Source organism: Falco punctatus (genome assembly GCF_963210335.1).
Source record: "Falco punctatus genome assembly, chromosome: 1".
Taxonomy (NCBI): domain Eukaryota; kingdom Metazoa; phylum Chordata; class Aves; order Falconiformes; family Falconidae; genus Falco; species Falco punctatus.
Genome location: NC_137580.1, coordinates 39,186,839 through 39,201,069, shown reverse-complemented (window position 1 = coordinate 39,201,069; position 14,231 = coordinate 39,186,839). Strand labels below are relative to the sequence as shown.

General features: G+C 50.1%; 1 protein-coding gene across 1 annotated transcript; it reads right to left on the bottom strand.

The window, feature by feature from the left end:
- Positions 1 to 311: 311 nt before the first annotated feature.
- On the bottom strand, positions 312 to 3,236 carry SPR (sepiapterin reductase). Its single transcript, XM_080379627.1, has 3 exons — positions 2,765 to 3,236; positions 1,751 to 2,041; positions 312 to 1,602 (listed from the first exon to the last, which is right to left on the bottom strand). The coding sequence occupies exons 1-3, from the start codon at positions 3,141 to 3,143 to the stop codon at positions 1,412 to 1,414; spliced, it is 861 nt and encodes a 286-aa protein (XP_080235753.1). The 5' UTR covers positions 3,144 to 3,236; the 3' UTR covers positions 312 to 1,411.
- Positions 3,237 to 14,231: the final 10,995 nt, after the last annotated feature.

Genomic DNA, 14,231 nt, shown 5'->3' with positions numbered 1-14,231 from the left:
ATAAAACACCACCAGGCATCAAACCCTAGAAAAACAACCCTGTTGCCAGCACAGTGAGCAGCAGAGGGGTTTTTGCTAATTATGAGTTTCACAGGCATAGAGGGAAGATGAAACCAAGCAACAGACTAGCTGGAGAGAAGTTTTTTTTGAGCTTGACAGGATTAAGTTAACACAGAATTAATGAAATGGCTCAGAGATGGAAGAACAGGACTCCAGGAGGCCACTGCTGGATGAAGACAGTGCTTAACCCAGGATCTCTCTCACCCTCCGCCAAATTTATCTACTTTTAAAGATATGTCAGAAGACCCAGACCAGATGCGAAAGTTTTAATGACTGTAGATCCAGGTGGACAAAACTTGAAATACAGGGTGGGACAGAAGACTGCAGGAAGGTTGCTGTCACTGAGCACAGAGGGACATTGGGCATTTCCAGGGCACACAGGGGATGCCGCTGTGCTTCAGAGCGGCTCTCCTCCACCAACACACACTGCATATCAGCTGCTTTCTAGAAAAGCCAGTCTATAAGTGCCTGTGCCTCCTGGAACCTGATGAAAAAATGACAATAAAACCCCACAAACAATTAAAAGAACAGCCCAGTAGGGGCTGAAGCCCCAGATCCAGGCTTGGACCCAGAATGTGCAAATAGGAACACTGCATGAACTCAGGGTTGCACCTCAGATGTGTGCTAACCCGTGCTGCACTTGTGCACAGGTTCATGTAAGCTGGCGATCCCAGCCAGGCGCCCAAAATTCACATCTCCTCCATGGGCAGCTCCCTCTCCTGGTGATTACCTTTGTGCAAAAACCACAGGCACAAGCTTTGCTCCACATCTTAATAAACAAAACTTGCACAAAGACAATCCCAGAATTGCAGGAGCTTCCGGACAAGCCACTGGTGAGATGGGGGGCAGAGTCTGGGTTTGGGTGCCAGCCACCACCTCCAGCCCTGGGAATGGCTCTTTTGCCCTTTGGTGACTTTCCCAGGTGCTGAGCACATAGCCTCTGTGGAACAAAGGGGACAGACACAGGGACACTCAGCTCTAACGCTGCTGTTGGCTTCTTTAAGACCTTCTGGGATAGCTTTCTGACTTGGCCTGGTGTGCCTCGGTAGCTCCTTGGCTCACACACCCTCCTGCGCAGGACAGCTTTAAGCCTCTATGCCCGTTCACTTGGGAAAGCCACCTCTGCTGCCCCATACCCAGCCACTGAGAAATCCCTGCTCCTGTCAGCAGGTACCCAGGAGGGTACTGCCTCTCATCCCCATTGGGGCACTAAAAGTATTTATAAGGCACCCAGAGGTCTTCTCTTGAAAGCTGCATGGGACTACACAAGGTCACCAAACATGCTGGAGGCACCCAAGACATGGCTCAGCAGAAAGCAAAGACGGAAAGCAAAGACAGAGGTGAGATTAACTCAGATGTTGTAGAAATCCACGTGGGCACCGGAGCGGAAGGTGTCCTCCTCCAGGAGATTCACCAGCTTCTGGGCCGACACAGTGCAGTCTATCAGCTGCCTGCTCTCCTGCAGGCTTTGGAAATACTGACGCATCTCGGGGTCGCCAGTCTTAGTCCGGGCCAAGAGCTGCATGTCCGTATCTAAAGGACCTGGGGAAAGAGCAACAAAAAAGAAATCACATGGGGAGTAAGCAAAGTCTGGGACTCATTTTCCTCTTGTACCTGGCTTGGCTGCAAGAACCTTTTATCCACAAAGCCAGGAGAAAATGAGTAGCAATCCATGAGCTCCTCTCCTCACCTGGGGCATAGTTAAGCACACGGACATCAGGCTCCTCGAGTGCCAGCACCTGGAACATCATGTCCCGGGAAGCCTTCCCGCTGCAGTACAGTGCCCAGTTCTTGAAGGGCTTGATGGCACAGAGCGAGGAGATGTTCACCACCGTCCTGCTTGAGCCAGGCCTCTTCCCAAAGGCTTGCAGGGCAGCGGAGGTGAGGCAAAGCGCCGAGGTGACATTGAAGGCAAAGTAACTGTTGATCTCATCTGGGTCAGTGAGATCAAGGAAGGATTTGGAGATGTCTCCCAGGGAGCCTAGGAAGTAAGGATACATGAGTCAAGAGTAATCAAAGGTGGGTTCAACAGCACAGCAGATCCCTTTTTTTCCTACATTTCCACATGCAACACTATTACAGACACAAGCCTGCAGTTCTGCTGGCTCAGCCCTATCAGGGTGTCACAGCATAGTGAGGAGCTCAGCACCGCCCAGCTCTGCTCAGCGCCTTCGGGTCACCTGCTGCACCAGCAGCGGTGACACAGGATATAGACCTGCCAATCCTCTGCCAAAAAACAGCTCCCAACCTCCAGCCTGAAGTACAATGTCCCCGCGGGCCACCACATGACCTCTGCTTTCGCAACCAAGTCGGCAAAGGACCTCACTCCTGTGGCACCTATTGTCTGCTGGAATGCATGGTCTTGTTTACAGTGGTAATGGGTGAAAAAAGGCGAACAGGAATTAAAGATGGCAAGCCAAGCTCCAGAAGGCAGGGCTAGAAGTTTTTCTGATGGCTTGCACCCGGAGAGCAGAGCAGCAAGGGGGTGGTGGTCAGCGGCTCCTGTGCCATCAGCAATGGCTAAAACCTTGCAACCTGCTCCCGCATTTGTTACATTAACAAAATAAAACGCGGACAAGGTGACATCCCTGCTGCTCCCGCGGTTATTTATCGGCACCCGAAGCCCCGGTCGAGCCCCGTCTCAGCCGCTGTGCAGCGAGGGAGGGCTCGGCGGGACTGAGTCCCGGGGGGAGCAGGCCCTTACCGGCGTTGTTGATGAGGAGCAGGCGGCCGTACGGAGCAGCGGGCAGCACCTCCCGCAGGGCAGCCATCGCCCGCCGCAGCCCCTGCGGGCAGCCCAGGTCGGCGGCCACGCACTCCACCCGCAGCCCGCTACCGCTACCGCCCCGCAGCTCGGCCGCCAGCTCGGCCAGGGCCTCCGCCGAGCGCGCCAGCAGCAGCAGCACCGAGCCCGAGCCCAGCCGTGGGGCCAGCAGCCGCGCCAGGCTGCGCCCGAAGCCCCGGGAAGCGCCGGTCAGCACGCAGGCGGCTGCGGCCCAGCGCCCGGGCCCCGCTCCCGGCTCCATCCCGGCCCCGAGCGCAGGCGGCCGTGGGAACGCCCCTCCCCGCCTCCCCCGCCCCATTCATAACCTCCTCCCGCCGCTTCGTGAATGGCCGTTCCGAACGCGCCGGCACCGCCGCCAGCCTCCGATTGGTCGCCGCCGTCGCCTCGGCATGCAGACGTACCGGGTGGGCGTAGGCAGAGCGGCGCGCCCCCTTCCGGCCGCGCCAAGGCGTCGCCTGCTCCCGCGGGCGGGCGAGAGCTAGGGTCAGGCGACAGTGCTTGTGCTTTGCTCCAATCCTTTTTTATCCAATGCATTTTCCAATACATTTTTTAACACATTTTTTAACTTTTCTTTTTCCAATACATTTTTTCCCAGCGCGGCTGTAAATTCCCGCTTCGCGCCTCCCGCAGGCTTGGTACTTTGCCACCAGCCACCACGGCCGCGTTCACCCTGGCCGCTTTCCCCCTGGCCCGAACCGAACCATTACAAAGCCTTCGCACACCTTTTTCCTCTGTGATCGCTATTTTTGGCACTCGGCAGCAGTTTTTTATTGGGTAGCGAAAGCACTGTCTGATCCTCAAAAGTCCTAAAAGGCTTTTTAAAAAAATAAGTAATTTTGTCCTTGAAGGCGGACAGATTTCAAAGAGGGTTTTTGCAAGGAGTACCTGGTTTGCGTGGAATTAGCTGGCAGTTGGGCTTGGTTTCACAGCTGTTAAATCCTGAGGACAGATGGCCCCCCTGGTGCGTGAGCAGGTAGGGAAGCGGTGTTTCACTCTATTAAGCACTCACAGACCGGGCTGAAACCCTCCAGTGTTCTAATAAAGCATTAAAAAATCATGGTGTGACAAAAACCCAAGAGTGATATTTGTTTTGCTAAAGTAAACCTTACATGTTCAGTAAAATCTCAGATCATCAGAAAAAAAAAAAAAAAAAAAGAAAAAAGCAAATGTGTATTTTTTCCACAAGTGGCTTCTTGATGGCAGAACTTGCTTTAGTGGCTGCCAGTTGCCCCCTTCCTATTTTGGCAGCTCCAGTCTCCTGTATCCCTCGTGCTTCTTGCTCCGGTTCCCAGCCAGGCACTGCATCCTGTCCCACCTAGCTGTGTTCAACACGGAACTGGGCCAGCTGGAAATAACTATTATTTCGCTGGATTTCCCTTCCAGCAGACCATTTCTTCCATCCAACCTGCTACCAGGCTACACCAAAGGGTGTAGAAGTAGGAGTGAGGGTCTGGGAAGCAGGTTTTTCTAGCTGATGGATGCTTCTTGTGCTAATATTCACTAAAAATTAAAAATCAGAGGGAGGAACTGGTGACCAAACCAGCCCAGAGCTGGCACTGGAGTGTCGACCTGCAGAGAAATTATAAATCCATAAGATTCCTCCCAATGTCTCATTCTGTCCTTTGTGCTCCTTGGTAAAAAAACAGACTTCGCTAAGGATGCACCTTGCACTGTCCATATTTAGGCAAGCTGAGGATGATGTGATGCATCTTTTTGGCTACTTGTCATTGCAGCCTTGGCAAAATGATTTCCTGCACTCATGGTGCTGCTTTCGCACAGCTGCCCTGCAATACCACATAACCTCTGGAGGTACCTGAGCCCTGGCAGCTACAGCCTCCTGTAGGAAAAGAACAAAAACTTGTTACCTTTTCTCTTGCCGCCTGCTCCTTGGGGAAGTCCCACTGCTGTGTTTGCTCTTCTGGCTCAGACACATCATTTATGGAGGCCAGATTCTGCGTTTTGCCGGTGTGGTGTCTGCCTTGACCTTGGGTGGGTAGACTTGGACGTCCAGAGCAACAGGAGAAGCTTTTATAGGTACGTTGGTGATAAAAGGAATATAGGGGAAACATAGGCCCTCTCCAGAAGGAAAGGGGAGACCTGGTTACCAGGATATGGAGAAAGCTGAGTTAATGACTTTTTTGCCTCGGTCTTCACCAGCAAGTGCTCCGGCCGTACAGCCCGAGTTGCAGAAGGCAAAGGCAGGGACTGGGAGAATGAGGAACTGCCCACTGTATGAGAAGATCAGGTTTGAGACCATCTAAGGAACCTGAAGGTGCACAGGTTCATGGGACCTGATGCAGTGCATCCATGTGTCCTGAGGGAATGGGCAGATGAAGTGGCTAAGCCACTATCAGCCATATTTGAGAAGTCGCGGCAGTCCGGTGAGGTCGCCACAGGGAAACATAATCCCTGTTTTTAAAAAGGGAAATAAGGAAGACCTGGGAGGTTACAGACCAGTCAATCTCACCTCTGTGCCCAGTAGGAGGTGATTGGTAACAGCCAGCATAGCTTCACTACGGGCAAATTGTGCCTGACAAATTTGGTGGCCTTCTATGACAGGGTTACAGTGTTGGTGAATGAGGGAAGAGCAACTGACACCGTCTACCTGGAGTTGTGCAAAGCCTGTGACACTGTCCCAAATGACATTCTTGTCTCTAAACTGGAGAGATGTAGATTTGACAGGCAGGCTACACAGCAGATAAATAATTGGCAGGATAGTCACACACAAAGACTTGCAGTCAACACCTCGATGTCCAACTGGAGACCAGTGATGAGTGGTGTGAATATTGATTTATACTGGAAGATGAGTGCCTCAGCCAAACTAGAGCACCCTGATATGGTTGATGCCAGATGATGATGGGAGGGTTTCAGAGATGTGTCAGAGGGGCTGGGATGTTGGCCTTACCTTGGATGTCCCGAGGAATCCTTTAGCTTTCATGGACAGCTCTAAGCTTCCAAAAAACAAACTCCTTATTTCCATGGCTGGGCTGCCCTTCAGTTTGTTTTACCTAAGTATGAGCAATACCAAAATCTCCAGTAAAATTCCACTACTTAATCACATTGTAATGTATAATGTGAACTCATATATATATTATTGAAGTCAAGGCACTTTCAAACTATGAAGACTGGTTGATATAATAGGGAAATAAATTTCCATAACCCATGAAAGCTATGAAATATCCCCCTCAGATCAGCTGTCTTTTCAGTCCCTGACTTGCTTTTTAAGTCAGTCATGTTAAGGATTTGTTGAATGTTGCTTTATGCTGCAAAGGGCATCTCCTGACCTCAGGTGGGCGGCTTGTAGGGTGGCGTGCTGTGTGCTGAAAACAAGAGAAGAAAACAACAAGAAGAAAACAAGAAGATTCTGACCTGTCAGCAAAATCTGATTTATGACCAAAACTGCTAAGGCTGTATCCAAGACATATTCCTCTGTCGCGTGATGGACACTGTGCATGGTGGAGACGCTCTGTAAGCAGCTTGGTGATGGTCAGTGTGATGTCAGGATCTCTGCCTGCCTAGTTATAGAGGTTAAGCTTCATTCCCTGGTGTTTGTGTTCTTATACCAGATGCTTTCTGGCTCCCCTTACAGCAGTTTGCTTCTTCCACTGGATTTTAGGATCCTAGAATGGTTTGGGTTGGAAGGGACCTTAAAGCCCACCCAGTCCCACCCCTGCCATGGGCAGGGGCACCTCCCACCAGCCCAGGTTGCTCCAAGCCCCGTCCAGCCTGGCCTGGGACACTGCCAGGGATGGGGCATCCACAGCTGCTCTGGGCAGCCTGTGCCAGTGCCTTGCCACCCTCACAGGGAAGAATGTCTTCCTAATAGCTAATCTACATCTCCCCTCTTTCAGTTTAAAATCATCCCCTCTTGGCCAACCACTACACGCCCTTGTGAAAAGCCCCTCTCCAGCTTTCTTGTAGCCTGTTTAGGCACTGGGAGGTGCTCTAAGGTCTCCCTGCAGCCTTCCCTTCTCCGGGCTGAACACCCCAACTCTCCCAGCCCTTCCCCACAGCAGAGGTATTCCAGCCCTCTGATTTTAATTTGATATAATCATGCTGATGGTGGCAATTTCACTTTTCTTGGGGAACGCTCAATCCTAAGCATTGCTCAGCAATTTCAGGGTCTGCTGCAGTCTCATATTTTACGTCTTCAGAGACAAGAAGTACCAGCACTCTTCTTATCCTTCCTCCAAGCACCCTGGAAGTGCTGCTGCCAGAGCACCTTGGGGAGAAAAGGAGATGGTTTGCAGTAAGGGTAGGGAACTTAGCATCAGGAGACCTGGGCTAAGGGCCAAATCCAGTGAAGGGTGTAGATACTGCCCTGGCGTTTTTCTTTTCTTTTCTTTTTTCTTCTGATTTTTTTCCTGCCTGCCTTTCTATATCGGTGTTTTTGCAGCTTGCTAGCTCCTCTCCTCATCCATCATCCAGCACCAGCCATAGGACTGCAGGGATAGTTCCCAGAAAGAAAGTTTCCTCATGGAAGAAAGACTCCAGAAATGGCAGCTGTTACCTGAGCAGAGGAGGGCTGCAAAAATTAATATTGGAAAAGGGCATTTAGTGGAATACAATTTTGGTGTAATTGCTAGGAACTAGGAACAAAATTGCATTTTGGTTGGACTGCTCTGGAACTCTCTCAAGAGAGTATGTTTTAAAACATAAATGGTTGCTGTTGGCTGGGGATTTGAATAGTACATCAAGAAATACTGTATAGAAGCATCTAATGCATGGTGTAAGGAAGAGTGGGAAGGGCTGTGTGTAGAAAGGTCATCACTGGGTTTTCAGAAGTGATGTAAGGTAGGCTGGGAAGGTGGTAGAGCTGGGAAAGCTCTGGAAGGTGAGCTGTTGTATGGATGTGACTCCACCACAGGGACACCTTCCCTAGCTAGTGACACAGGCTTTGCCTGGGCAGCATTGGATGAATGTAAGGGGAAGGCACATGGGACTGGTGGGGCTGGTCCAGGGATGATTTTTCCCCCAAGGAATATGAGCATCACCTCATCCCTGGGTGAGTGTGTAGCTGTTGGAGAATGAGCAGGCTGACACAGCCCCTCCTGGGGTGTTGGGAGCTGCTCAGCCAGGGTCTCAGCCTGCATGTCAGGACCACGCTCTGGCAACAGGAGAGTTTGAATTCTTTCCAGGATATTAGTCAGGAAAATGAATAGAGGTGTACCAGAACCAGTGAGAGCAATGGTCATTCCCTTAAAAGAAGGAAGATGCTCTGCTTCCCTCCGACCCTGTGTGCAGTGGGGACACTGGGCCCTGAGTACCATCCTAGTTCCTGTAGGATTTGCTGTTGCTGCACAGCTCTGCAGCTGATGTAGACAGACCCTGTGGCACTGTCCTGTGCAGGGACAACACAGTGAAGGCACCTCTTCACCTTCACAAAGCGGGAGGCAGGTGAAGTCGGATCCAGAAGAGTGAGCATCACGAAATCAGGCACACCACAAACCCCTTGGCTCTTCATCCATCGGGCTGGGGCTTCCTCTGCAGCTCAGGCTGTAGTTGAGAGAACCAGCACTAGGTGTCAGCGGCATTTAAAATCTGGAGGGAGCTGCGGGCACCCCCTGAGCCCAGGGTCCCCGGGAGGAGGGGGGGAGCCCTGGGGGCTCGGCTCCTGGGCAGCACACTGAAGTGAGAAGGAGAGTCGTGTGTGTAAGCCAGCAAAGAAGTGGCAGAGGGGTACAAATTCTCTTGGTGCTGCTGATTTTAAATACCTACTGGCGTATTATCAAAATTGCCCAAATTATCCATCATATGCGATCGTATCTATTGAATTTATCTGGAGAAGCCACCCAAGCTACTTTGTTGTTGTGGCACGGGTCCTGGTGGCACTGAGCTATTGTGCGGGTGTGTTTGCAATGCTCTCAGCAGCTTCTGATGGCTATAACATGGCTCCCACAAATCCAGGGGAAGGCAGAAGGGCTTCCAGGGGTGAAAACTCACCTGGTGTGCTGCAGGGGTGATGGCAATGCTGTGGAGCTGGTGCTCACAAGCAGCAGCTGCCGTAACACTCCCAGGGCTCACACGTACTGTAAGGGAAGCACTAAATTCCTTCTGCAAAGGCCTGTTAACAATAGCTTTCAGGAAGAGCCCTGGGTATTTCTGCCTGGCGTTACCACCCAAGAAGGGCAGGGCTAGAAGTCATACAAGGTGGCCCTGGCTGTAGTCATCATTGCCATGACTACCCATGGGCTGCTGGAAGGGAGAACTGTGGTTTTGCTCCTGAGCTCTGCTTGTTGTTATAGTAGACCAAAGGCCACCCCAACTGTGGGATCTCATCATGTTCAGCAGCTAATTGTGTGACCTCCTAAGGACAAGATGCCTTGGATGCCAGCAGATCTTTTGCTCCATACAGCGGGGCTGCTGTCTGCCTGGGTGTCACGGCAGCAAGGATAATGAGGACAGGCTGAGCGGCACAGCAGGAACCTCACTCCTGCAGCTGTCTGTGATGAGAAGGTGAACATGCAGGGAGGAAATCTCCCCGCATTGCAGGCTAGGAGGAAGGGTCTCTCTCCTACTCAGAAATGACGACCCCTTCTGCTGCTGTCATGGGTGAGCCAGGCAGCCCCAAGCTGTGTCAGAGAGCAGAACTCAGTGCTTGCAATGGTGCTAACCACTTCCTGACGTACATGGAGTAGAAATATATCACGCACTGCTCAGGCTAAAGGGTGAATGTGTTTGTCCTTCTGCTTCCAAACAAAGACAGGGAAACCAGCCTGTTCCTTCACTGTGCTGCTCTCTGCCAGCATGGGCTTCCCAGGTTCAGCTAAACATTCCGGAGCTACAGAGCAGCTCCGAGCCTCAGATGGGGATCCATCTCCTTGGTCTTCAAATCCTGCCTACATGAAGCTATGTGATGCCATGTGGGTTTTGGCAGGACTTTAGGAATCCTAGTACAGCTTGCCCAAAGATCTTCAACCCAGAACTGCCACCAGAGATCCCCATCCCTGTATTTAATTAAACCAGAAGCTCAGATCTGAAAAATCCTCCACAAAGGCTGAAAGCCAAAACTTGGTGGCTGAAGTCCACTCGCTGCTGTTTCAGTCTGTCTGTATTCAGAAAAAACAGGTATAATAAAATGCATGAGAAAACAAGAGTCATAATTAGAAGCATCAAGGTATGTCCCAAACAGGGGTTTGGGGAATAGTGTGATAATACCAGAGGGGTTTAAATATTTATTTCTGTCCTGAAATATAAAGCCAAACAGGATTTTAGGCATAGAGCCTAGTGGCTGGAAAACATGGATTTATCCTCTGTAAATACATTGTGGAAGACCGGATTATATTGTGGTTACTGACATGTGGACATGAATGCACCTGGGGGCAACAACGTAGAACCAGGTCTAGGCAAGGGCACCTGGCCAAGAGCCACGATGGAATCACTGTACTGAGTCTCTGGCAAGCCAGGCTGGCTGCTGCTGCTGTGGGTGGCATCCAAGTGTGTGGGATAGTGGCAATCAGTGCAGAGGGAGCTGTGGCCCTTCTCAGAAGCAGCAGCTGCTGACAGCGCTTCTCCCACCCTCCATAGAACGAGGAGCAGCCAGCCGGCTCCCCATGGATCCTCACTTCCTCTGCCTCTCCATCCCAGCTGCAGCCCTTTCCCCTTCTCTCTGCAAAAGGGCAGCCAAGTCCTGAGCTCTTCCCCCTGGAAAGGGTGAGATTGCATTTCACAGGCGCGCAGGGGGTGCTTTGAGTTGGTACTGTGCGGCAAAAAGGCGGAAGGCAGCTGAGGGAGGGGGATAAATGAAATGCAGGCACCTCTCTGTGCAGCAGAGATTTTTTCAGCCCTGGGGGTGAGGCGGAGGGTGCTAAAGGTCAGCCTTTAAGAAGGAAACCCGGCTGCTGCACACCCAGAGCAAACAGGACCAGCTGACTTGTGTGCTTAGTCAGCACCAGCAGCGTTCTTGTTGCTTTAGAAACACTGTGTGCCTTTCCTTGTCCAGCCTCGAGTGATGGGGTATGAGAAAGCAAACGCTGTGGATACCCAGCCTGGCCGAGAATGGGGTTATGGCCAAAGGGGTTTGCTGAAGGCAGAAGGGAGAGGTGGGGAGAAGGCGGAGGCTAGGGATGCAGGAGGAGAGTGTGGAAGCAACTACAGGGGCTGCAGGACTCCAGCCCACGGCCCAGAAGAAGGGACCTGCCCAGAAAGCTTGCTTGAGATTATTTGAGTGTCTAACGGCATGCGGGACGAGTTCCACAGGTCCCTGCAGGAGGCTGGTCTTCCAGTTCAACAGCATCTGGCCTTGTTTGTTCCTTTCTTTCTACTTTTAATTCCTGGATCTGTTTTCTAGCCCCTTCATTTTGCTGTGTTTTCCTGAATGACACTGGTGAGACCAAATATAAGAGTAGCTTGGTGTCGCGCCTGCCTGTCGTTATTTGAATGTAGGTGTGGTCCCAAGAGCATGGAGGCAACCAGAAGGGAAGAAGCCAGTGGTCAGAGTGGGGAGCTGGTAAGGAAGCAGAGAAGCCAGAAGATGTTGAAAACAGTTCAGCAAAGTAACAGCACAATGTGAAAAACCAAAATAAGCACAATAAGAAAGAGATTGTTAAGTTTAAAAAACAAACAAACACGAAATTCTGATGGTGGTGTTGCTCTTGTGAAATGGAAGAATTACGACTGGTCCTGGAATTGGGAAGATCCCAGGTGCCACAGTAATTTGTAGACAGTTGGCAATGACTTTTTATTTCAGCAGTGAGGAAGAGACCGAGCGGTTGCAGGCAGAGGTAGGCTGTTGAACCAGAAGCCCCAGGTGACCTGCCCACGAGGCTGGGGAAAGGCTGCTCGAGGTTTCTGGCCCATTACATTGATTTTTTAGGAAGTTTTGGAACACTAGGGAAGTTCTGGAGAACTGGAAAACACTAATGAGAGGTCAGTAATTGAAAGGCAGAGCTTTTAAAGCTTCATCATGCTGTTGTCAGTCCCATAAAAAACAGTTATATGGAACTTCATTAGTAGGAAATTAAGGGAACGTAAAAGAGTTAATGTCAGCCAGCACGGTTTTAAAGGAAATAGAATCTGTCAGGCAAACTCGATACAATTTTTCAACGAGATTATGAGCTGGTAACAGACAACTTTGATGCATTTGTGTTGGTACTGCATGATGATTTGATTAATAAATTAGAACAATACAAATTCAGCATGCTTATGTCAGTGACTGGTAAGAATAAACAAACTTCTTGAGGACAGGCTTTCAAATGGTACAAAGCCTGTGTGGTAGCAAATAACAAGGGCAAGTCCCAGACTGCTCGATAAGCCAGCCGCAAGCAATGAATATTCATGCGAAGGTGACCAAATGCCTTGTGTCCAGGGACAAAGAATGTAGCTTTTTTTACAGAACGGAAAATTTTATCCCAGGTGGCAGCAGCCTGAAAAGAATTGAAGGTGATGGTGGGTAATCAGCTGAACATCAGCCTCCGCACGACCCCGCGGCTGACAGGACTGCTTAATGGTACCAGCAGTGGTACCAACACAACATTGAGGAGGAGCAGATGGATTATATTTGGGCTTGTTACTAAAGGCACTGCTCTGTCTGCTTCTTGAAATATGGCAATTTTTGCAAAAAAATGCATAAATGAGTAAATTACTAGAAAATGTGCCTTAGAGTGAAAGGCTCCAAGAACTAGATATGTTCAAGTGATCAGGGAAGATGGTTGATCCCAGACCTCAGGACCATACGTGAACCCCAAAGACTTGATAAGACTTCTAACTCTACCAGGAAGGGTAGAAAGAGATCTGCGGCTGGAATTTGAAGTCAGAGGCCAGGTGGGATTTTCTATGGTGGCAAAAAAAGCACTGAATTTTCTGCCTAAAAATATGCTCAGATTTCACTGTTGCTTTAGAAGCCAGTTGATGTATAGAAAATTTGTGGTTGGTGCTCCTTAGAAGGTCCTCCTGCAAGGTAACAATATCCCTTTCCATCCCCGTTTGATGTGGATATTTATGAACCTATGGAAGTGGCTTTGGTGCTTTTGCCTTTGTGAGAAAAATGCAACATTTTGATGAACAGTTTTTTAAAAAATATTTATTTATACTCCATTCAAAACCTAACTTTTCTTTTTAGACAGACTGTTACAGTGCCTCATAGCATATTCCTATGTTGCTTTGTGGAGGTGAACGCTCTGCTTTTCTCCAGGATGTGGTCTTGCTGGCTGAGTCACACCGTGTTCCATGCACTGGTCTCCTCTTCTTGCTGAAGCGCTACATTGTGGCATTGAGACAGCGGTCCTCATTCTGCTGGTGCAGGAGAGTGAGACTAAAGTAAGACTGAAGACATCAGAATCTGATGACTACTTGATTTCTAAGTTTCCATCTCTGTGCCTAAACCTCTTCTATTGTAATCTAGTGGACTAAGCAGTGTCCTCATACCAGAGAAAACTAGACCTTCTTTCTGAGATCCTGATTTGTGGTAACACCATTGCCTAACTGAGCATTCGGGATTGAACCTGGCAGTGCTGTCATTCGTAGCAGTTCTTCTCCTGTAATGAAAAGCATTAAGGATTGTTGCCAGCCTCTCACTCTTCAGCCACTGTTTAATGCTGTTTCTGAAGCTCAGTGAAGACAATGCAATGGTTACCGCTGACTTCATGAATATTGGCTCAGTCCCTAACAGCACAAGCTCCTGCTAATTTGAATGAAAACAGTAATCTTAGCTTTGATAGCATCTACAGATTTTGCACCAGAGCTGGGTACATATGACACATCGAGCAGCACATTATATATATTTCCCGTAGCCACAGGTAGCTCATTTCAACAGTCTGCAGTTAAAATCACAAATGATTTGCTCCTTGCAGCAGCTGTCATTGTGTTTTGCCGTGGGAGATCGCCCCTGTAAGCTGCGGTGCTGGAAGCACCAGCCTGCTGCCATGGGTGCCCGACCTTGCCTGCAGCACAGAGCAGCTGGGGGAGGCAGGCACAAAATGCACCGTGCTCCCCCATACAGCTCCTGACCCAGCCCGAGGGAAGGCAGCGCCAGGCTGATGGACTCAGAAATCACCCTATTTTTATCCACTTTCCTTCCACCGCTGACGTGTATCTTTGCTTCTTGGTCCTCAGAAAGCTTCTACCATGTCTCCATGGTGACTGCGGTCAGAGGACAGATTTCCTTGCTGGTGTTAGCACATCCAAAGTGACATCCATCTGGTCTTGCACGGCACCGTGTTTGGCAACCGCAGGCATTATGTGCAAGAGCTGGTGAACTTCACGTGAACTAACAAAGTCTTTGCCAGGCTCTCCTTGCCCCTCCTGTGTTGATCCAGTCATGGTACATCATATTTTGGGAATTTCTTTTATCCCTTTCTCACTTAATTCAGTGATGATACTGGGATATTCAGACTGGCAGTGCTCACCCTCAGCAAGCAGCAGTGAGGGAAGCCCGAGGTGTGCTCAT

Bases quoted from the DNA above. Each gene is read 5' to 3' on its own strand.
- SPR (XM_080379627.1), bottom strand. From the start codon at position 3,143: ATGGGGCGGGGGAGGCGGGGAGGGGCGTTCCCACGGCCGCCTGCGCTC. The intron at 2,042-2,764 runs GTAAGGGCCTGC...CTTACTTCCTAG, and splicing joins GCTCCTCATCAACAACGCCG to GCTCCCTGGGAGACATCTCC. The intron at 1,603-1,750 runs GTGAGGAGAGGA...CTCTTTCCCCAG, and splicing joins TGTGCTTAACTATGCCCCAG to GTCCTTTAGATACGGACATG.